We start from the raw sequence: 25,628 nt of genomic DNA, 5'->3' as shown, positions 1-25,628 counted from the left end.
ATGTCTGCCTAAAACTTTCAACAGAGGCGATGAATTTTCACGAGATCGGTATCATTTTGAAGCTCAACCCTTCAGACGACAAACATTGAAAAATTGGCCAAAAACATTATTCCTTCACCCTCAACTAAGCAGTTTTCCACAGGAAGGAGTCACTTTTTTCGCTAACATTTTTTGTAAATCATTCGACCCTCGCGTTCACGACGTCACTTAAAAGGCGTTATTTCTACCGCCCATGACGTCACAACCACAGTAGGCACATCGGTAAGACAGTCCCCCCCCCCTCTTTCTCCTCTGGCATGTTACGGGTGTAAGCCTGCTTACTACTCCTATTTTTATTTTTTTTCTCAACCAACACCCTTACCCGCACCTCCACTTTCTTTTCCGCCTTTGTTCGAGCCTGTCTGCCTGCTACAACTTTTTTTTTTTTTTTTGCTCAACACACACCTCCAAACACCCGGGCAACGCTGGGCACTCGGGCTAGTACAAAATAAAGAAACAAAAAAAAAATGTCAGTTGAACAATGATTTCCACCATGTAAGGATTTAAAACAATCGGTGGAATAGGAAGAGGATTACTTAAGGAGTTGATTATCCAAGAGGATGGCGCAATAAGTATTTGTTTATATTAGACTTGAAAACGACCATATGTTAGTTAGTTGGAAAGCAGCCTTGTGGTATTTTGTTCCACAGATGAGATGTTCTATGAAAGAAACTTTGTTCATGGAAGTTTTGTTGGTTTTTCATACAGAGAGAGAGGGAGAGAAAAGAAATTTGTTTGCTATGGTTAGACGAGTTCTTCCTGTATACATATTTATTATGATATTGTAACAATGTTCATGAGCTTCTTATACAACCTTTTTTTGGTGGGGGAGGGGGTAATAAGAAATAAATATAAAGAGAATGTATAAAAATTTCTGCTTGGATTAAAAGATTAAAAGAATATTAACATACTTTTTTTTTTTTCTCTCCAGGGTTAAAAAAAAAAAAAAATTTAAAGAAAAAAGAGCAATATCCTTTTCAACTGTGATCTTGTCGAGATTTTTGCAAATCATGTATATTTTATTTTGAAGATTTTTTTTTTTTTTCTTCTTCTTTCTTTTCCATTACTGGGAACTGCTTTTATTTTCAGTGCATTTTATTACACTAAATACGCCCCCTCTCTCTTTCTGGGTTCAAAAGACAGCAATCCCTGAAGGCATTTACACATCAGTGGATTTCTTCCTTAGTTTGCAAGGCCAGCAATCCAGACGTTTTTTGTTTTTTTTCTCGTGACCTACTTTATTGAATGTCTTGCCCACATAAAAACACATTCTTCAGCAGACATGGCTGCATGGGTTGTATGATATGGATATCTAAAAATCGACTGGAGAGTCCAATATATCTATACTCCTATAAATTTTATTTTATTTATTTATTTATTTTATTTTTTTATTTTTCTTCCTTTGAAGATTGTAATGCCGGGTATGGGGCAGCCAAACCAGCTGCCAACATTGCCCCGCTTTTTTATTGAAACCAACCGAGAGCTCTTTTTAGTATCCTCGCTGTTCCCTTAAGTGCAATTGTCTGAATCTCTTTTGCACTTGGTTCACCAGGAATATTAGTTAGGTAGGACTTCAGGTTCTTCTTCATAAGTCCTGTGGCACCTATGATAACTGGTATGATCGATATCCCCTTTAGGTTCCAGTTTCTTTTCATATACATGAGACCTTGGTATTTGGTCTGTTTCTCTCTTTATTTGTGTGTGTGTGTGTGTGTGTGTGTGTGTGTGTGTGTGTGTGTGTGTTAAAAGCCCCTTTTTTCTATTTAAGAAAATACAATTTTGTTACATATGGGTTGTGGAATTGCATTTATCTGCAAAAGATCTAGTTAATTTGCATATTCTTTTAAACATTCATATTAATTAATTCCCTATTAGTTTTTTCGGTTTTCTTATGGGATGATTATCTTTAGTTAACTATTACGTGTAATTATATTCATGCAGATATTCTACATGATTTATACTTGCGTAATATTTGCGTAAAAAGCTTATAGTAAACACAAACCTCTTTCTATATATATATATTTATGGATTCATATATATATTTGTTTAAAAAATTTTGCCTACCAAACTCCTGTCAGTTTTTGGTCTACAGACATGAAACTTAATATATAGGGTATTTGTACCCTTGCAAAACTTTATATTTGGGTTTTAGCCAAGGAAAATCAATGCAAAAGTGTGAAAATTAAAAAAGGTGAAAGTCAAACAAGGCATTACAAATATGTATGCGTAACGTAATAGGTATTGGTTCAAGTTTTACTTTTTAACCTTGCAGCAAAATGTCTTCACAGCTTAGGCATTAACATCAAAAGAAAAAGTAAATCATAAGCTAAACGTTTTGGTTTCGTTTCTCCGTGGTGGCAGACAAGTTTATTTTTGTTTTTTGTTTTTTTTAACTTTTTAAATCTGGGGGCAATTTTATCCCGGAAAATCCGTTCTGGCAAAAATTTACTTTCACCATGACTAATGTTTGTGTAAAAAAATTTTTTAAATGAAAGGCATGGTTATGGAGAAAAGTACGAACGGACGAACAAGAGTAAATTACTAGGTCCAATTCCTCCTTTGTTGGAAGACCAATAATTTGTTATTAATGGTAGAAATGTATGATGATAAATGAAAATATACGGCATCCCCTCCCCCCAAGGAGGAATTAAAGCTTTTTTATTATTATTAACGAATCACAACTCATCAAGGAAAAGAGTTAATGGTTTATGCCAGACAGATGGTAAGACAAACACCTTGAGAATTAAATAAGTATAAGACGTTTTAATGTTGATATAGTTAGGATAAATGGAAAAAAAACTTATTTACCTAAATTAGCTGTATCTATCTAAAAGTCATTTAGTTTTTATTTGTTTGCACATAAGGTTTCCAACTTCTCTATTCTTCAAGGTAAAATATGAGTTATCTACTTGGCTGATTTTTATTTTTAGGTGATTATTTAAAAAATGTTTCGGGTTTGTATTACTGTACACATAGATTCGAAAAAGTTGTCAAAAAACAAATATATAACAAATAAATGTTATCAAAGGCAAGATAAGTTACTTTTCTACCTAACTGGATATATTTTTTTGTGTTTTTATTCAATGTAACATATTTATTCAGCTCGAAAAACATAGTGTTTACCGATTTATTGGAAAATTCAAGATGGCGTCTCACATCCTCTTTAACACGGTAAGTTTGGGAAAAGGTGTTATAAATAAACAACTATACAAAATACTATTAAAAACCCGCCGAATATATGTCAACCTATGTCACGGTAACATATATTGAGCGAGTTTTTAACAGTATTTTAACCGGTTTTTTATTTATAACACCTTTTCCCAAACTTACCGTCTTAAAGATAGAATCAGACGCCATCTTGAATGTTCCAATAAATCGGTAAACACTGTATGGTTTTCGAGCTGAATAAACATGTTACATTGAATAAAAACACGAAAAATATATCCAGTTTGGTAGAAAAGTAACTTATCTTGCCTTTGATAACATTTATTTGTTATATATTTGTTTTTTGACAACTTTTTCGAATCTATGTGTACAGTAATACAAACCCAATGTTTCATATTAACACCTGTTTGGGACAGATTAAGTACTTAAGAAAAAGAAATTGTACCAAAGTATATGGTATTGCCAATAACATGGTACGACAATAACAAATGAAAATTGTATTAGTCAAAAGAAAAGTTCCATTTGTCAGCTTAAATGCTATTTTGGTATGACTTTGAAAATTAACAAAAATAAAGAATCTTTATGACGTATTTGCTATTTTGAATGGCCAGAATTTACTTGTAGGGGTGAAATACCCTCACGTCTGTTTGTTCTGAAAAATCCATGCACAGAGAGATGGAAGACATTCCAAGATGTTGTCTCAAACTCTCCATATGTGTTATCAAATTACACTGGCATGGGTCAATTCCAGCCTCCCACCCCCCTCCCTCATTCAGACAGCAAACCACTGCTACCTAAAAATGTATTAAAAACAAAATTCCCCTTTTTTTCTCTTCTCCAGTCTTCCCCACCCAAACATAACACTTTATGACTATCCACTTAAGTTTTGGAAAATGTCCACAACACTATGTTGTTGATTCTTTTAGGTATGAATATTCAAGGCAATCAGAGATACCTAGATATATGTAAACATTAGGTATGTGCAAAATGAATAGCCAATATTTATCAAATAATGATCACAGAATATAATGAACCTACTTTTTTTTTTCTTTTTCCATAGGCACCACTTATCAAGGCCCGGAGGACACTCAAGGATAAGTATTATTTTTATTTTATTCTTAGTGGAAATGTATTATTTTGTTTAAACAAAAAACATCTTTACTAAAGTTATGGGTCCTGGATATGACCTTAAACTATATCCGATGGTGAGGCCCCAGCTTGCGGGCTTTGGGGAGTGTGGAGCCACCCTTTAATTGCCAGGTCCACTCTGACCGGGACTGGTAGTACCTGTTAGGGTCCCAACTATGGGTTAAATAGAAACAGACTTAAAAAAAACAAATATACTCTTAAAAAATTGTTCTTCAAAATCACTGGATTCAGCATTAATTAACCTGAAAAGGGTTGATATGCCGTAAAACAAAAACAACCAACCAAAGTAATGGTTTTCAGTAGTAAAATAGATTTTAAAAATGAATTCATTCATTGTTTTTTTTTTATATGAATTTTAACGATAAAAAAAAGAAAAATTAATTTTTTCAGGGACATTACGAAAAAAAAATTCCCTAAATTCCATATTAATGAATTCGATATAACTCTAAGAAAAATTAATTTCTTGAACTAACGATATTATCATTGAATCAAGTATTGTTTATTTAATATTTTCACACAAAAAAATTATAATTGCAAAAAATATTTCTTCTTTTTTAGATTATATGTTTCACGTAATTTTTATATGTAAGATTCTCATATTTTCCTTGCTTGAATGAATGTGTAACTTCCAGCGCAACATAACTTTCATATAATCTTGAAAAATAAAAAATTTATTTTAAAAGCAGAACCACAAACCTAATTCAATTAAAAAATGGTAACAATTATACAAACGTTCACGATAGGAATGTACGGATGCATGGCTGGGGAAGAAAAAAAAAAAAAAAAAAAAAAAAAGAAAAGAAAACCGGCACTCCCTACCTCCCTATAACTACCTGACGTCATTTTCAGACAGCCTTTTGACTTTGACATTTTGGGTTTCCGTAGAACGCATTCTTAGATAACTTTGTTTTTACTTGTGTGAAGCCAGAATTTCTTGCTTTTGGGAATTAAGCTATTTTTTGTACAAACAAGGTATTATTATTATTATTATTATTATTATTAAATTCAATATCTTAGGACTTTACTAATTATCTTTGAAATAGACACAGAAAACTAATATTTATCTTTTAAAGGATTTTTACAATGAATTTATTGAACTTCAAAATTTAGCTGAAATTGTCAGTTTCTGAATGTCACCGTGTAAGCATTTTTCATTATAACATTTTTTTTTTCACGTGTACAAATATATTTTTCCTTTTGGAAATTAACTTTAGGTTTTAATCTTTCAAATACAATTAAAAAGTAGTTGGAAACTTAAACAAAATTATGATAAACTGGCTTTCAAAACTATGTCTCCTATCTTTTTTCTGACATTATTGCCCGTACCTAGTAAACATTTCTTTATCTATATACTCTACTAGCACACTGCCCGGCGTTGCCCAGTCTGAAAATATTCTTAAATATGATATTTTAATTTATGCATATTTCGTATTAATCATTATAGAGCTAATTCTTTATTGGTTATTATATTGCCCCCAATATATAGGAGTGATTTCAAAAGTTTTAAAAAGAAATATGACAAGGCCACAGGGGAGACAATCGAAGCTGGCTTGCACGACACTATATATACTAATGTAATTAAATTTGGGCATATTTTATTGGTTTGAAAATATAGGTTCTTTTTTACCAATTGTCATAAAATTTTAACCATAGAATAGTCTGCAAATTTTCATGTAGTTTTATACCATATAGCAAAGATATGAGCATTTCAATATTCAATTTGACTACCAGTATATATATATATATATATATATATATATATATATATATATATATATATATATATATATATATACAGCCACTCTGATGAGTCGTAGACGACGAAACACATGTCAGTGGATAATTACATTTTAAAAATAATATATATATACCGCTCCCCATGCAGGGGTACCAAATTGGTTAAAAGGGAAAATTATTCCCAACTCGCATTTAGGTAAAAATACACTTTCGTAAATAATTGAATTCATTCAAAACATATTGCTAAAACCAAAACAAAACAACATCTATATATATATATATATATATATACTAGCATGGGTGCCCGGCGTTGCCTGAGTGTTTGGAGGTGTATGCTGAACAAAAGAAAAAAAAAACGGTAAATTTTTTTAACTTTGACCCCTATTATGTCCCCTTAACATTTGTTTTGGGCTCAAATCAAGTTATTAAGTAAGAACCATCTCCAAGGAATCTATATCTAAAATTTCAAGTGTTTAGACCCAAAATTGTCGGAGAAGTTTGGTAGAGTTCTCAAAGGTCAAATCATTGAACTTTGACCCCTTAACAGACAAATTTCTGGCCGAAAACTGATCATATAGATTTTCCCAAATCTCAGTACCCTGTATATCAAATTTCTGTAGACTAAAAATTGACAGAGTTATTGTGTAGGGAAATGTACACAGACAGACACAGACACGTTCACTTTTATAGATATATAGATACATACACACCACCTTTTTTGGCAATTTTATAAGTTTTAAATATCAGCGACTATTGATCAGAATTTAATAAATGAAGGTTCATTGGAAAGGTAATGGCCTGAATTGTGTAATGGGCTATGTGACATTTGCCCTTAAGGTTGCACATTAAGAGGATCATCCAGAGTCTATTTTTGGCACTTTTTTTACATCCACAAAATGATTCAATCACATTCATTTTCCTAGTTTTGCATAATAATTACAAAATACCGGATACTTCCCCAAAACCTCTAGCTTTGATGGAGGGGAGACTAAAACTTGCTGCTATGGTTTCAAATGATCTGAAACACCAATGGGAGACTTGATTCCAAATATTTCTCACATGTTATGTCTCCCCGCTTTGGTTTCCACACAAAGTAAATTTCAGTGTATAAAGATTTGATACTGCAGATATTCATAATTGTACCCTATTTCCAAAAGAGGGGAGATATAACATACGAGAAATATTTGGAATCAAGTCTCCCCTTGCTTTATTTCAGATCGTTTGAAACCATAGTAGCAAGTTTTAGTCTTCCCTCCATCAAGGCCAGAGGTTTGGGGGAAATATATATATATATATATATATATATATATATACACACACACACACACACACACACACACACACACACACACGTATATGGATATATATATATATATATATATATATACTTATGGCCAAATTGAATATTGAAATGCTCATATCTTTGGTTCTATGGGATGAAACTACAAGAAAATTTGCAAGCTTTTTGAAAATTATAATACTATTCTATGGTTGAGATTTTATGATTGGAAAAAAGAACTTATATTTTCAATCCAATAAAATATGCCCAAATTTGCTTGCATTTATATATATAGTGTCCTGGCAAGCCAGCTTTAGTTTTGTTGCTTTGGGATGAATCTTGCTTAGGGTTTTTTCACTTGGTTACCAGGCCATTAAAAATATATATATAACCCGCAAGGATTAAAGGCAAAATAAATAAAGAAAAAGTTACGACTTTCTAATCTCCTTAAAATTATTCCTCAAACCCATCCTTATTATTTTCTCTCATGTTTTCTCCTGTGAACAAAACCTGCTACTTCAATTCTTCTATATTAACTGACTACTGAACTCTCATTTTTTCAAAGTGACCATCGAAGTCAGTATTTAAACCTTCCCTTAGATCAGATTTAATTAAGCTTCCTGTCAGTAAGACTCACATTACATACACATCGTATTATTCCCATATCATTTCTCACTATGCAATGCATATCCTCAATCCTCATTAACCCGGTTTCACTTTCATACCTCATCATACTGCATATACATGCTTCAGAGACTCTTACTTTATGTGTATGTGTGTGTGTGTGTATATATATACACACACACACATATATATATACTAGCAATGGTATCTGGCATTGACCGGGTGTGGCAAGGTGGTGTAATAAGGCCCCCCCCCCATCGGGGGAATTATAAAAAAAGTGGTAGTAGGGGGGAGGGGGGGTAGCAAAACAACAGTAAGCAGCCTGAGTGGAGAGAGGTGTTAAAAAAAAAAAAAAATGGTAGTAGGCAAGCAGGCTCAAACCCGTAATGCAAAGGAGGAAAAGATGGTGAAAAAAAAAAAAAACTAACGTCTTAGCTGATGCATCCATCGCGAATCCGGATGTCGTGAGCATTGGAATTAAGGGTAGTCAATCGAAAGGAGACTATGACTTGCAAAAATGTCAACGAAAAAACCGACCCCTCCTTGTAGAAAACTGCCCAGTTGAAGGTGAAGGAATTAACGTTTTTGGCCAATTTTTCGATATTTGAAGAGACCAAGCTTTAAAACGATACTAATTTTGTCACGTTCCGACGCATCTGTTGAAAGTTTTTGTGAGACATACACACACACACATTTTGCAATTTATATAATAGATTTAAATATTGGTCAAATCCGATTTCTGTCACCTAAATTACATTACTCTAAAACAACTTATTTTTCTTAAACTATATTTTAGTAAAAAAGAATTAAAAACCATTCTATGAAAGCCAGATAGACCCCATTATTTTATTATAGCACACCTGTTCAAACTGAAACCCGCTATCACAATATTCTTATGTGGATCTATATTAAAAAAAACCTTTTAAAACTGTGACATATTTCCATTTTATTAAGGTCAAGCGCAAATGCAAACCCTATAATTTTATTATACCACATTTTTTCAATCTGTAACAATTATCAAAGTCTACTTACACGGACAGATATCAAAAGTCTTTGTAAAAGTTTGTGGCATATTTTCATTTTATGGAGGCTAGGCGTGAACACAGACACCCACAATTGTATTATACCATCCCTGTTCAAGCACAAACATACTTATCTTATTCTTATGCGCATCTATATCAAAAACCCTTGTAAAAGTTTTTGTTCGTTGAGGAGCGGGCACGTACACAGACCCCACAATTTTATTATACCACCCCTGTTCAAAATGTAACATAGCTATTTTTGCTTCTTGATAAATCTTCTATCATTGTACATGGTCAGTTTTGTATAATAATAAACCATATTGGAGCCTATTCATGTACAGACACGCAGACATTCAGCTTTATTATATATATATATATATATATATATATATATATACTAGATAGGTGCCCAGTGTTGCCCGGGTGTTTGGAGGTGTATGTTAAGAAAAAAAAAAAAAGTGGTAGTAGGAAGGCAGGCTCGAACCCGTACTACAAAGGAGAAAAAGAATGGGGAAAAAAAGGTGACGTCTTTGCTGTTACGGCAAATCGGAAGTGACGTAGGTTTAAATTAAGGCTAGACAATTTAAAGGAGGGTATGACTTTCGAAAATATTGGCGAAAAAAGTGACCTCTCCCTGTTGAAAAGTGCCTAGTTGAGGGTGAAGAAATTTATGTTTTAGCCAATCTTTCGGTATCTGTTGTCTGAAGGGTCGAGCTTCAAAACGTGAAAATCCGTCCCCTCTGTCAAAAGTTTTAGGCAAACATGCAAACATACACACATACATTTATGTATTGGTCGCTCAAATTTTTGACCCAAACCGATTAAAAAGCTTGCCCTATCTCTGAATACCCTTTATGTAAAATTTCAAATGTTTAGACCAGAAATTGTCTGAGTAATTTGGTAGAGACCGCAGAGGTCAAATTATTTTTAACTTTGACCCCTATTATGACCGCTTAATATTTATTGTTTTGGGCTCAAATCAAGTTATTAAGTTAGATTCATGTCCAAGGAACCTATATCTAAAATTTCAATTGTTTATACCCAAAATTGGCGCAGAAGAGACGTTGCGAGCCTATCCTTGTTTTATCGTTATTTCCATGGCAGTGCTCGTTTGAACTCCAATCTCTGGTCCCCTAGATGAGTGGACACACCTTCCTATGAGCAGACAGGCGAAGGGAACTAGTAGGCAAGTGAAGGTGCAGGCCTCTACTGAGCAGTAGGTCTAATAGTCTTGAAAGGAGGGACTCGACGATCTTCAGGTTACCAATTCCTTCCGGCTCCTAAGAATGCGCTGCTTTCTTTTCCACAATATGAGTAGCGACGACCAAATTTCTGATGTTAACTGATGACTAGATTCCACTTAAGCTTTAACAAAATGGTATGTCCCATTTCAATATATGTATTATTATGTAGAATATTTACAAGATGACCACAGCTTCATTTGGTCCAACAGATATCCCGCTCCCCCCAAGTTCATATGAAATTTGGGAAAATGACGTGGAAAAGAATGCGCTGCTGGTTACACTCTGAAACAATAGAAAGGGGTGTGAGTAATTAATATGAGGGGTACAAGTACAATACTATCTATCTCCCTCACCCACGGCGAGTTTTTTGTGGGCATGACAAAAAATTCTGAAGAAAATCTGTTTCAACTATTTACACTGTACAAGTATCAGTGAATTTTACTAGCGCCGGCTGCGCGACCTGTTGCCTGGTTGAGTCTCAGCGATACTGGGGGCATTGTGCGATGCCAGTCGGCGTAAAGCCATGGGAGGCTTCTTGGGGGTTGTGTGTATGGCAGGTATATGAAGCTGTGGAGAGGCCGTATGCGTGGCGTCTACATTCTGCATGGGAAGACCAATATGTGTTGACTCTGCTGTATGTGCAGGGTCTCCAGCTGTCGGTGTGGCCGTGTCTACGGCTCTCTCAGGTGATGGGCCAGGGTTTGCGGGCGCGCCAAGGCACTTATCTTCCTCACCTGATGCTGATTCCAGGTTCCTTGCTGGAATGTTAATGGTAGGTTTTCCTAATCCGTTTGAGTGGATGACAGCATCCCTGATGATGGGGCTGAGGGACTCAATGATATCTTCATGTGAGGCTGCTTTAAAGGGGGTGAACTTACGAAGATGCTGGCGGTTTCGCAGAGTTAGTCTCCCAGAGCCATCTATCTTCACGACATATTGGTGGAACTGCCTGACCTCTACGATGGTGCCTGTCCTTTCCCAGCGCTTTTGATGATTGCCTATCAGGTTCTGTAAGTAGACATGATCCCCGATACGAAGAGGAAGAAACGATCGAGTGTGTTCCCTCCATTTCTCATGCTCTCGGGAGTGTCGCTTTGCAAGAGCCTTTTCTCTGTTGATAAGGGTCTCTGTCCATGTCGGATGAGGGCAGTACCGACCCATGGGGATGGGGATAGGGTCACGGATAGGTCTTCCGAAGACTATGAGAGCCGGAGATACCTTAGTCTCCGGGTCGATTGAGTTCCGATAGATGAGCATGGCGTGCTGGAACTTGTCTACATCATTAGACCCACTTGCAGATGTCCATCAGCGCTTGACAGTCTTTACACCTATCTCAGCTCTGCAGTTGGCGTGAGGGTTGGCGACTGAGGTGAGACGGTGGTGTACACCCCATGAGCGAAGGAATTCCTGTGTCTTTCCAGCTGTGAACTGGGGCCCTCCATCTGAGGTTAACTCTTCAGGTACTCCAAAAGTCACAAAAACTTCCCTGAGTGTAGACCATCTGCACCATTTTCTGCTCTAAACGCCATTGGCCAATTGGAGTACCTGTCAACGACTACTATGTAATCGTGATTGTTGTGTGCAATCCTATGGCAGCTAGCGCACTGGTCCCTGATGCGCTGGATGTCAGTGCTGATGTTTGGCCAATAGACGGAGTCTGTTGCCCGGGCGCACATGATACGGACTCCTTGGTGGGCTGCATGCAAAGCCTCCAGAATCTGTGAGCGCAGTGCTGTAGAAACGATGACACGGTTGCCTGTCAATACCACACCGTCTATGTTGTACAAGCTACTGGAGATGGGATGGTAAGGGCGCAATGCGGCTTTCATCTGTCTGCAGTCAGATGGAAAGCCTTCACGGATGAACTGCTGTAGCTCCTGGAGGTCCAGGTCAGAGGATGTAGCTTCCTGCAGCATGGTCCATGTGACAACATTAGTTACGGCGTACAGTGTGCCGAACATTAATGCTAAAGTGGAGGCATCTTCTCCGATATCCACTGGCTCTTCTGGTTTGTAATTAGTGATTGGGGTGGTACGGGGTGGGTAGCGTGATGCCGCGTCAGCACCAAGGTTACGTTTTCCAGAAACGTAGATGATCTTGAACCTATAGGCAAGAGTCTTCTCTTTTAGGTTGAGCAGGCGGCGATTGTTAATCTCAGTGAGGGAACGGTCATTGAGGAGCCCAACCAGTGGCTTGTGGTCGGTAGCTACCGTCAGATCCTGACATCCCTGCGTGTAATAACGAGTTTGATGCAGGGCATGGACAACTGCAAGGGCCTCTCCTTCGATGGGTGCATAACGTGACTCTGCAGCATGTGTGAATCTGCTTCCTACCAAGCAGAGCTTCCACCCCTCCTTACAGCATAGTGGAGTTCTACCAGTGCAGCCGCAGTAATTTGCATCATCAAGTACCCGATCCCAGTGAGAGACCAATCAGTGATAAGACAGGTAGGGCGGGATGGTTGAAAGAGGCGGACTCCTTCCTTGATCTCATCAACAATCTTGGTTTTGGATTCTTCGAAGATATCGAGTTCTGTTGTTCACTGGAACTTATTTGATGGCTTCAGCAGATGACTGAAGGGTTGCATCCGCTTGGCCATGGAGAATGCATACGCTGCTTGGTTGACCAATCCAAATCAGGCCAGCAAAAGTAACCGTATCTTGCGCAAACTGGAACTTTTTTGGGTTTAGTGTGATTCCATTTCTGGCGCACAGGTCTAGCCACTCACAGGCCTGGAGGAATGCTTCCTCAAATGAGTCGGACCACATGCAGGTGTCATCCACACACTTAACCTTGTTCTTCACGTTTGCGATGATGGAGTCAAAGCGGTGATTGTAGGCATCCCCGCTGGCCAGGAATCCCTGCGGTGCCACTCTGTAGCGATATCGACCCCATGGTGTTATGAAGGTGGTGATGTGGCGATCTTCCTCTCTGATCGGGACAGAGTGGTACCCGTTCCAGGCATCCGTGACAGTTTTCTTCTTGTACTGTGGGACCCGGTCAGCGAGGTGAAAAGGGCTTTCCACATAATGGGTTTGTCTGACGGAGTGGCGGTTCTGTGGCTGCAAGTCCACTGTCCTCCTGGGGGAGCCATCAGCTTTGGCTGTTACCACCATGCGGGAGCACAAGATAACTGGCGTGTTAGGGCTGACTCTGTCCAAAACATCAATGCTGACGTCGCGCTCCAGATCCTGGAACACCTTCTCCTGCCAGTGTAGAGGCACCAAAGCTGGCTTGTGGATGGCGACTGGCTTGGCGTTAGGGTTAACGTGAAGCTCCAGCGGAACACATTTCATCATTGGCAGTGGCTGGTGCTCACATGTATTAAAGGCTGTAGAGGCGTAATAGTCTAACAGCCACTGCTTCAGGGCAGGCACATTCTCCTCTGTGCCTGATATCCCATCCGGAAGTGCCGTAGGGATTGGAGGCGGTGAATCTACACGCTCAGGGCATGAACACTGCTTTACTTCCTCGCCTTCCATGGCAGCAAGCATATCTCCTGCCCATCTGGCAGGCACAATGGGGAAGTCAGGGGGTAGGGCTCCCAGAGCTATAAGAGCTTCCCTGCATAAGAAGGCTTTACCGATCTTCCTCGATATAAACACTTGCTGTTTAGTGGTCCTTAGTGCACCAGTTGTATCGGTGGTTGAAACTTCAACAAAGATCCCACCTTCAACCCCAAGGTCTTCTTTGATAGCACCATGCATGTTCAACTGAACAGGTGTCATGTCATCCTTGCTGATGCCCATGGCCAAGGCAGACCAAAGCGGGATGATAGAGCTCTGGCAGCCTGAATCTGCCACCATGGGGATGTCAATTGAAGTAGGATTCGATGATTTAAGGGGATAGCCCAGTTCTTCATGATCTGTCGGTAGCGGTGTGAGTCTGACGGTTATCATAGGGTGTGGTTTAGAGGGTCTTGTGACCCATTTACCGTCACAGATATAGTGCTCGGCTGCTGTTTTATTTTGGGTGGCACATAGCTGGTCATACAGGAATCTGGCTTTGTCCTGGATCTGAAACGTGCCTCTGCTGGCTCTTGGCTTCACTTTGGTGTTGGGATTTTGGGGGCACCACCGTGAGTTCTTATCTCTGTGACCCCACGTACCACAACTGGTGCATTTGTTGCAATTAGCGGGAAAGTGGCCTTTTATTAAGCACCTGTTGCATGTGTTAGACCAGGCAATGCAGAGTTTAGCTCTGGAGTTCCGGTCGTTATTCTTCCCATGCCATGACCCCCCACAAGCCCAGCACCTGCCTGCTTCACTGCCGGGAGAAGACTGAGCATGGCGGTGTTTGCTAGTGGCATGGCTTATAGCGCTTATGGTGCTGGTAGAATCCCCAACGGCTGCCCTGGTCGCTTTGCCTTGCTCTTTCTGGGCGATATAGGTGACAGTTTCGTCCAGTGTTCAGTCTGTTTTTGGGTCACCTAAGAGGTCAGACATTATTTCAGGGTCGGCAATACCTCGGATTAGGTTGTCCCTAACTATTTCATCGCTGTAATCATATATGTGGCCACAGTTAGACTCTTTACACTTTGCTGTGTACTGACACAACACGGCTTGACCTCGGAGGGTTGCAAGAAAGGTCCTGATTGGTGTGCCAGAGGCCTGTGTCAATTTGCTCAACCTGATACGATGGACAAGAGTGCTCTCCTCCCTGACTGCCAGGCGCTTAATGGCAGCAAATTATTTTTAACTTTGACCCCTATTATGACCCCTTAATATTTATTGTTTTGGGCTCAAATCAAGTTATTAAGTTAGATTCATGTCCAAGGAACCTATATCTAAAATTTCAATTGTTTATACCCAAAATTGGCGCAGAAGAGACGTTGCGAGCCTATCCTTGTTTTATCGTTATTTCCATGGCAGTGCTCGTCTGAACTCCAATCTCTGGTCCCCCCTCGCCAATCTTTCACGAAAAACACCCGTCTAGCTGAATCCACTGTGAAAAATTTCCCCCACTCTATATCTGTGCCTAAATCAAAACACGGATTCCATGAACAAAGCTTCTTTCTTAGACATGCACGCCTGTGGAACTCTGTTCCGTCTGCCTGCTTCCCACCAGACTACAACTTGGATGTGTTCAAGTCCAACGTTAACAAATTCCTAATGAACTGCCCCCTTAAGTAAACACTTCATCAAATCTCCACACTAACGTAATGTACTTGCAATAACCCTTATCCCTGAGTGGCTTCCGGGCCTTGATAAGTGGTGATCACTGTGTAAGAAAAAAAAAAAAAAAGAAAGGAATTTGGTAGAGTTCTCAAAGGTCAAATCATTGAACTTTGACCCCTTAACAGCCAAATTACTGGCCGAAAATAGATTACAAAGATTTCCCCAAATCTTAGTACCCTGTATATCAAATTTCGAGTCTGTAGACTGAAAATTGACAGAGTTATTACGTAGGAAAATGTAGACAGACAGACAGACAGACACTTTCATAGATATATAGATATATTATTACAAAGTCGTATTCCCATCTGTTTGTTTATTAACAATTTGGTTAATATATACACAAGGTACACTGATTCACAAATAGATTTTCATACTGAAAACGGACTTTTATTCCGGTACTAGCAGGGGTACCCGGCGTTGGGGGGATTAAAACAACCCTGTTAAAAAAAAAGAAAAAACGTTGGCCGGTTGTTTGGAGGTGTAAAAGAAAAAAATAGTTTTAGTATAAAGGTAGGCTTGAACCCCGAACGTTTGACGCGAAGGTGGAAAGGAAATGGAAAAAAAAAACCCTGCAACCTAACCATCTCGACCACGAGAACAGATGAATTGATAAGTGTATTAAGTTGGTGTTTATAAACCGAAATTAACAGGTGCGACAACGTCAAGTTGCCGAAGCCAGTTTCTGTTTTCCCCGCTACGCGGCGATCAAACAATAAAAAAAAAAACACAAAAAAAAACTAACGTAAGGCAAACGAACAATGAAAGCAGAAAAACTAACGATGAAAACAGAAAAACGAACACGTGAAAAATGGCTTAAATAAACCTGTTTCGATATTAAAATTTAAAAAAATCGGTGGATACCCGGGTGTTTTTGGGTGTCGCTAAGAATAAGCGAAATAAAAAAAAAAAAAAAGCAGAAAAATGAACGTTACATGAAAAATGGCTTAAATAACACTGGTTCAATATTTAAATTTAAAAAATCGATAAAACATCTCACACCACGATTCGAACCTAAAAACTTTAGATAATGAACCAAGGCCTTAACCAACTGAGCTAACGCAACATACATGAAATTTGTTTGATTTTTCAACTATTTAAAGTAAATCAGGTCACAATGCTATTTTATTAAAATTAGGCTGCATTTTTTTTTATTAGAATTGCTTCTAGTAATTTTAATTTGTATGGAATTATTTCAGTACTTAATTTTAGTGTTATTTCTTATTTCAGTTGACTTAAGTTTTAAAAAATTAACGCAGTTAAACATAAATGTATATTTGCGCATACATAGAAAATACACATTAAGTCAATTTAGGTCTACCAAGTTCCAATTTTTCAATTTTGACCTTTTAGCAGCTATTTTTTCTGGCTAAAAACCAAATCGAATTTGTTCCACAAGTCTGAATTACCCCTGTATCAAGTTTCAAGTCTGAAGACATAGACTAGGTCACTTTTATATGTATACTAGCAGGCCATCCAGCATTGCCCGGTTGGAAAATATGTTTAAATATGATATTTTAATAAATGCAGATTTCATATTTATTAATTCTCTAACGATTATTATATTATACTCAGTAGTGATTTCAAAAGCTTAAAAAATATGACTTGGGTGACATTAGCTAGAATTGAAACCCAACCATAGCTCTCCAGCATTATTCATTACCCTCTGAGCCACGTATATATGAACATAAAAAGTTTAAAATTAACATTTAACCTATAAGTGTATGTTTGCGTATGTGTAGAAGAGCACCTTAAGTCAACTTAAGCTTGCCAAGTTCCAATTTTTTTTTTACAATTTTTACCCCTTTTAGCAGCTATATTTACTGACTAAAAACCAAATCAAATTTGTTCTACAGGTCTAAATCCCCCATATATCAAGTTTCAAGTCTTGAGACCAAAAATTGAGAGAGGAGTTTGGTAGAGATCATTCCTCACACAGACAGACAAGATCATCTATCATATTATTTGGATTCTTCGGACTACTGTCCTTATCTAGAGTGTCATTTCCACGTTTTGGTCAATGTAACAGACTTTCTTCAGGTGTATCTTGTTTAACTCTAGAATGTTTCTGTCAAACTCAGGAATTTGGACAGAATTTCAAACAGAACCCTTTTTTTATTTCACCAGAGTAGCATGTTCTTGTTCTGTCAGTCATGACTAGATAGAGGTGGTAAGTAATTTGCAATTGTATGTTTTGGTCGCCCACACTACAACCTTAAGATAAAGGTAACTTTTACAATCGATTTTTCCAAGTTCTCTAATTTTACTTATTTAGGACCTTTATCCAGTCATGGCTAACAGAATGAGAGTATACTACCTCCATGAAGTAAATAAAGGGTTCCGTTCAAAATTCCAACAGAATTAGACAGAAACATTCCAGAGTTCAACAAGATACATCTGAAGAAGGTCGGAGGTTATATTGACCGAACGTTGTGAAAATGACACTCAAGATGAGAACAGTAGTTGGAAGAATCCAAATATGAATAACCTATCCTCATCTCAAAAATTCAGAAACAAAGTCATTTATATAAGACTAGCCTTGGTGCCCGGATGTTTGGAGGTGTGTATTGAGCAAAAAAAAAAAAGTGGTAGTGAGCAGGCCGGCTTGAACCCATGCCGAAGGAGGAAAAGAACGTGAAAAAAAAAAAATGACGTCTTTGCCGTTGCGTCCATCGCAAAACCGGAAGTGACAAAGGTTTAGATTAAGGCTAGTCAATCGAATAGAGGGGATGACTTTTGAAAATATAGGTGAAAAAAGCGACCCCTCCTTTTAGAAAAATGACCCGTTGAGGGTGAAGGAATTAATGTTTTGGGCCAATTTCTCGATATTTATCGTCCGAAGGGTCGAGCTTCCAAACGATACTGATCTCATGAAAATCTGCCGCCTCTGTCAAAAGTTTTAAGCAGACATACATACATACATTTAAACAGACAGGTGTGATTTATATTATAGACTAGTGGGGGTACCTGGCGTTGCCCGGGTGTTTAGAAGTGTATGGGTGGGGGGGGGGGGTAAATCAAAATAAAAGAATAAGCAAATAATAACCCTGTTTAAATATTATAAAAAAGACAATTTAAAAACTTCTTAAAAAAACGGAAAAAAAAAAAAAAACGCAATGCAAACGAACGATGTTAAGATTTCTTAAAATTAGAGGGCGGCAGTACTAGGGGTCTATCTTCAAAAACCATTTGCACCTAGCTTAATCTCTTCATTAGGATGATAATAGATAGAGAAAAAAAGAATTTTTGAAAAAAAAGTCATTTTTGGCATGTGGGGGGCTTTTTTTACGATATTGCCCCCCCCCAGGGGCCCAAAATCACCATTTGCAGCAAAAAATTTACATTATGCAAAATTGCATGCACCTAAACGTCCTAAATGGATACAAATTGGTATAGATAGTTGAGACTGATGATTTCTAGCCATTTTTTAGGCATTTTTGGGTTTATAGGATGAAAAGAAGGGCCAAAATGAGCCGAAATTTGCTCAAAATTACCCGAAATCTTAAAAAATCAGCTATTTGGCTACTATGTTACTCCTAAAACGTCCGAAATGACTATGAATGGACTTAGTTGGCTAAAACTTACATTACCCCATAATTTCTAGCCATTTTTGAGGCATTTTTGGGTTCCTAGGATAAAAAGAAGGGCCAAAATGAGCCGAAATTTGCCCAAAATTACCCGAAACTTAAAAAATCGGCTATTTGGCTACTATGTTACTCCTAAAACATTCCAAATGACTATGAGTGGACTTAGTTGGCTAGAACACACTGCAATGGCAATGGCTTCTTGATAACAACACTGCAATGGCTTCATAATAACACTGCAATAGATTCTTATTCTATTCAACAGAAATTCATTTCTGCTGGGTCCTTCATTTCTCTTAGTGTCCTCCCCCACCCCAAAACTGTGAAAGGAATTAGTTCCATTTCACATAAAAGGGAAATCCCCCAAAGAACAGTTAATAAACCATGCAATGCAATGTTCACTTAATCCCCTAAGGGAAATTCCCAGAGAGACAAATAATAATTATGCACACAAAAACATTGAGGTGAAAAATTTGTTTCGAATAAGTGGCTTATTAAAGGCAGGGGATTGTATGTTGTTATGTCACATATACCTACATTGCTTAGTCAGTTTCTGTGAATGGTTTTTAAGCCTGTTGATAGAATTTATGTCCCTGGTGGGGGGATGAAATTTTTGGAAGGCTGGGTGGGAGCCTTTTTGGGCAGGATCTGAAAAATTGGGAAAAACCTGTGGGGGACCTAACCCCCTAGGACACTGTGTTTCTACTGGGGTCTTCATTTATGCTGGGTCCTTTTTTATACTGGGTCCTTTATATCTGTCAGGTTCTTCATTTCAGTATACTGTAGTCCTTCATTTCTCTTTGGTCCTTCATTGTTGTAATGGATATTTCTACCAACTGGGTCCTTCAGATATCATGTTCGGTTTTCTTTTCTTTTACAGCTATCATCCAAAATGGTGAAGTATGCATTTGGCGCCAACTAAGTCCACTCATAGTCATTTGGAATGTTTTAAGAGTAACATAGTAGCCAAATAGCCGATTTTTTAAGTTTCGGGTAATTTTGGGCAAATTTCGGCTCATTTTGGCCCTTCTTTTTATCCTAGAAACCCAAAAATGCCTCAAAAATGGCTAGAAATTATGGGGTAATGTAAGTTTTAGCCAACTAAGTCCATTCATAGTCATTTCGGACGTTTTAGGAGTAACATAGTAGCCAAATAGCTGATTTTTTAAGATTTCGGGTAATTTTGAGCAAATTTCGGCTCATTTTGGCCCTTCTTTTCATTCTATAAACCCAAAAATGCCTCAAAAATGGCTAGAAATCATCAGTCTCAACTATCTATACCAATTTGTATCCATTTAGGACGTTTAGGTGCATGCAATTTTGCATAATGTAAATTTTTTGCTGCAAATGGTGATTTTGGGCCCCTGGGGGGGGGGGGGGAATATCGTAAAAAAAGCCCCCCACATGCCAAAAATGACTTTTTTTCTCTATCTATTATCATCCTAATGAAGAGATTAAGCTAGGTGCAAATGGTTTTTGAAGATAGACCCCTAGTACTGCCGCCCTCTATTAAAATCGGAAAAACAAAAATGAAAATGCAAACGTGATGGAAAAAATAAAAATAAAAAAAACGAACGTGATTCAAAACAATGTTAAAACTTCTTTTAAAAATCTGAAAAATAAAAAAAAACAGCGAACGCGAAAAATGGCACAAATAACCCCGTTTCATTAAAACTTTAAAAATCGAAGAAAAAAAGACATCTCACATTACGATTCAAACTTATAACCTTTAGATAATAACTCCACAATTTAATCAACTGAGCTAAGAGGACATTGACAAAATTGGGCTGTTTTTAATATTTAAGCTAATTCAAGTTCAGAAGTCATTTGCACATGCGTAGAAGCTATCTTGTCATGAAGGAACGATTTTTTGCTACCCTCCCTGTACAAAACTGATCAGTTTATGGTGAAGGAATTATTGTTTTTGGCCAATTTTTGGATATTTGTTGTCCAAGATGTCGAGCTTCAAAATGATACTGATCTCGTGAAAATCCGTCGCCTCTATCGAAAGTTTTTGCAGGACATATGAACACACACACACACACACATTGTGCTTTTTATATATATAGATAAATATAAATTTATATGTATACTAGTGGGGGGTACCCGGCATTGCCCGGATGCTTGTAGGTGTCTGCGTTTTTAAAGAACAAAAAGGAAACTTAACCCTGTTTAAATATTAAAAAAAAACGATAAAAAACAGCGATTTTAAAAATGAAAAAAAAGAAATAAGAGGGAGTGGGCTTGGTGACAGGTCGGCTCGAACCCGGAGCCCATAGGCTGAGCCTGAACACCTGCGCTACAGCGACAGTCAATGTAAGAGTGATTAAAAAGTGAATGTCAAACATCACGCTATTCCGCAGTTTTTAATGAGGTCAAATCATTTTACTGCGGGATAGTTGACGGTGACGTTTACATCCGGTTCGAATCCAGTTTCGCTGTTTTTAGACTGAAAAGTGAAAGCAACATGCGGCGATCTGAATATGTGGAATATTTATCTTTTGAAAGTCAGGCAAATTAAATAGGCGACCCCCCGTTATTAACTCGTACATATTATGATTTAGATGTGATATAATAAGTTTTAAGAAGTAGCAATACCCACGAGAAGGCGTCGGAAAAAAGTCTTTCTCGGACATACATGAAAATGCACACACACACAAACATTTTCGCTTTTATATATATATAGATTAGGAAAAATAAATGAAAATATGGATAATCACTAACTATTCAAAGAATTTTCTAAAAATGTACAAACAAAATTTTGATCTTACTGGTAGAAAAGAGATATTTTAGGAGTGGAGGTCATAGAGACAAACGGAGAAGGAAACTTAATTCAGAGACACAGCTGCTTATAAATGCAGAGATAGAAAGATTCTAGAATCAGGGATAGGATAAAGACATGACCAGCAGTAAAAAATGTTACTTAAGTGCCAATACTTTGACCCTTTTGATGTTTTTGCACTTTAGGTGTAAGAAAGAGATATGTGAAAAAACTTATTCTATTTTTATTTATATTGTAGAAGAAGAAAACCCAAATAATTTAATGTGTATGGTAGAATGTTTATGAATTAAATTAACAGATGTTTAATGTGATCTTGCTTTCCTATATAACATCTTTAGCTAGAATTGAAAGAAACATGTACACTGTACCACTGTTTTGTTACTTACAAAGTTTTTTCTTGTAAATACATTTGATTAAGCCTTTGAAAAGTCAAACACGTGGTTAAAAGCTGACATATGGGAAAAGAAGATGTTTTTAACATTAAGTCTGATATATTTGATGTTTGTGTTCATATACCGTTTTTTTTTGACATTGAAACTTGGTCAAAATATCAATCATGTTTTAATTTAAAACTGACTTCATTTTGGATCATCTAGGTCACAGAAAAGATGAAAGTCACTTTTGACGATAACTTTGGTTCTTTTCATGGCAGAAACTCACTATTTAGCCAATGTTATGTTTCTGAATATTTTAGATGAAGATTGATAATTTGTATTATTTATACTATTCGGACAAGTGTTCTCATCCTGAGTGTTAGTCTCACAACGTTTCGACTGATGCCACCTCTGAACTTCTTCAGGTGTATCTTGTCAAACTTGAGAAGCTTTCTGTATAACTCACGAATTTCCTATTTAATTCACGAGGGTAGCAAACTCTTGTTCCGTCAACCATGATCAGATAAAAAAATGTAAAAATTTGTAATTCTATTCTTAATAATGCTTGCACTGAAGATTGAAGTTTCCACTGCTAGAAGAGTGACACGTAAAATTAAATTTACCAAGTACTTTATCCACTATGCCATGGATCCTTTAATTTTGTATTTAGAATCAAAAAAAGGAAGATAGAGTTTTAAATGAAGCATAATATTGTTGTTTTGCATTTAAAATTCAGGAGTCTTTGTCAGTGTATGAATGAACGCAGGGACTTTAACTCTTTGCTGTCCTCAGGGTTTGTGGAACTCTTCTATGAACAGGGGCTTTCCTAGAGGGAGCCAATCAGGAGGAGCGGAAATGGGCAGGAGGGACCTGGATCCTGTACAGCGTGTGTGAGAAGAATAAAGTGTCCTGCCAAAAACATAGCGTTTGTGTTTTCTTCTATTACTAATATACTTTAAGTCTTGACATGAGATCATTCTTGTGCCTCTTCACACAGCGTAGAACACTGATGCCTCTTGACATTGAACAGTGTAACACACGCCTTCATGTCAGTTAGGATACCTGACATCCATTAAAAAAAAACGTTACCAAATATCATTTTAAACCTTTTTTTATGAGTTGTTTCTACGTTAAGCTAAACGACCCATTCTATGATTGTTAAAATTAATTTACCAAACAAAATAGTTTTGTACCAGTTTTGTGATTTCTCACAAAGATTAAAATCAAGATACTAAACCTTATATCTAGAATCCTTATGCTAATTTTGATCAAGATCCTTTAGATAATTTTCTTTCTAGAAAATGTCAAAAATTTAATTTAAGATTAAGGGGTCTTGAGAAATTCAAATTCAAGAAACTTGCTTAATTGGGGTCTAATGACTATAGATCAGATTTAATGTAAATCTGAAATATTTAAAATGGAAATTTGTGCCCACATTAAACTCAAAAAAAAAATCTTAAAAAAAACACCTGAAATTTTTGGAATATTTAATAATTGATGTCAAATACCTATTGCTCAAATTTTACAATAAAAAAAAGTCAGCAGTTACTGTATTTCCACAAATAAATTTCACAATAAAAAAATCAGCAGTTACTGTATTTCCACAAAGGGCTTTCACCCAATTTTTACCCCATTATATAAAACTAAAACAAATATTGCCATATTATGATTAATTCTAGCAACTGTGTTCCAAAATTAATACTGATCAGTTAATTAGTTTAAGAGTGGAGACTGTCCATATAAATATATAAGCATATAAACATACCTTTTAACTTTATATATAAAGAGTAAGTGCTATTTTTTTTTTTTTTTTTTTAAATTTTACCACATCTGGGTGGTGCTGGTGCATCTATCACTAGTCTCTCCCACTTGGACAGGATCCAAAAAAGTGTTTCCAATCTAATAGGTTGTGTATTGTTAATCAAGTTGTCCCATCGCTGCAATATGCATCCCTGTGCCTGGTTTACAAGTACTTTGATGGGATGTGCTCTGACGAACTAGTAGCATTTGTGCCCTCTCAATGTAAATATTCCAATAAACTCAACAAGCAGTAAAATCCCACCCCCTTCACTACAGGTTCCAATATGATGGAAAGCCTTCTACTCTAATAGTTACTTCACCCGAACTGCTAATTTTGCGATTTCTCTCACTGTACTACCATGTTGAAAGTTAAATATAATGTAAACAAACATCTTGCTACTCAACTCCTCACATAGTGCCCCTGTAGACATAGTTCCGAATAGTAGCCCATCATCACCAAGTTGCACTGTGCCTTGTTTGGAGAGAATAAGAGTTTTACAAAAAAAAAAAAAATAGAAATATTGTCCAAGGGAACACTGATCAATAATAATCTTGCTCTATCATTTGGGGTGGGTGGGGTGGGGGTATAGTATCCCCTCATCTTAAATCAGATTTCTAAACCCATTAGAAATACATGCAAAGGAAAATAATAAATTTAAATAAATAATACAAGTAAACATTAGACAACATTCTCACAAAAGTATGTCAAGGTTTACATCAAAAGAACTATTTTAAGCTTAGAAAACTTCCTCCCTCCCGATTCATTATTATATATACATATTAGCCGGTTTTGACAACTCGCTATCACTTTGCTACTTGAAATTTAAAATAATAATCATTTCATTCATAACTTTGTTGTAAACCCAAGACAAAATCTTTCTCAGTTATTCAAATAGATAAAGATTAATATTTTGATAACTTTTGATGCAAATTTATATCTTAAATGTGACCGTAAAGAAACTTGTTTTATTACTGGAATCCTTTAAGATGAGTAATTTATTTATTTACAGGCTGTTATTCTCGTCTCCATGGTTGTTGTTTCACAATGTTTTGGCTAACTATTCCTCTGACCTTCATCAGGTGGTTAACCGCGACAGGATAGCAATGCTGAGTTTTTTTTAATTCTATCCGCAGTAATTACTGCCTTCCATAGTTGTCGTCACAACCACGTTTTGGCCAACTAATCCTCTGGCCAGAGGAATAGTTCGCCAAAACGTCATGAAACAATAACTATGAAGATAATAACAATCCACAAATAACTTGTTGAAAATAAAGGTCATCCTGCCTAAAGAACATCTGAACACAAATGTTAAATATTTGTCCAGGAAATAATATATTAGCGGGACCTGTGGAAATTCCACAGCGGCAGTAGAAATAATTGTCGATTTCATTTCAATAATAATTATTTCTGATTAACCCTTTATGACCTGGTTTAACTGACTCGTTCAGTCGTAAATAGATAAATGAATATAACGGCATAAATAAAATGGGAATTAATTCAAACACTCTTTGTATGTATTAGTTCAGTATCTTATTTTTTATTGAAATATTTTTTTTTTCTAGTTTGAAGACAATCATTACCTTTTAAACTAATTAAAATTAACAAATATTTTTTTAGCATCTACATCATAATTCGGATCACAAAGGATTAAAGA

At 36.8% G+C, this 25,628-nt stretch overlaps 2 protein-coding genes across 3 annotated transcripts in view; both read right to left on the bottom strand.

Annotated features, from left to right (window-relative positions):
* Nucleotides 1–25,628, bottom strand: part of LOC145252549 (uncharacterized) — a 199,966-nt gene that overhangs the window by 145,211 nt on the left and 29,127 nt on the right. The gene's annotated exons all lie outside the window — the stretch shown is intronic.
* LOC145252866 (uncharacterized) lies at nt 11,732–12,660 on the bottom strand. The gene is made up of 2 exons (XM_080112878.1): nt 12,619–12,660; nt 11,732–12,487 (listed from the first exon to the last, which is right to left on the bottom strand). The coding sequence occupies exons 1-2, from the start codon at nt 12,658–12,660 to the stop codon at nt 11,732–11,734; spliced, it is 798 nt and encodes a 265-aa protein (XP_079969004.1).

The sequence above is a fragment of the Euprymna scolopes genome, chromosome 29, assembly GCF_053919585.1.
Source record: "Euprymna scolopes isolate OS-2025 chromosome 29, ASM5391958v1, whole genome shotgun sequence".
NCBI classification, from domain to species: Eukaryota; Metazoa; Mollusca; class Cephalopoda; order Sepiida; family Sepiolidae; genus Euprymna; species Euprymna scolopes.
The sequence above is the reverse complement of the archived record's forward strand: the minus strand, read 5'-3'. Positions and strand labels throughout refer to the sequence as shown.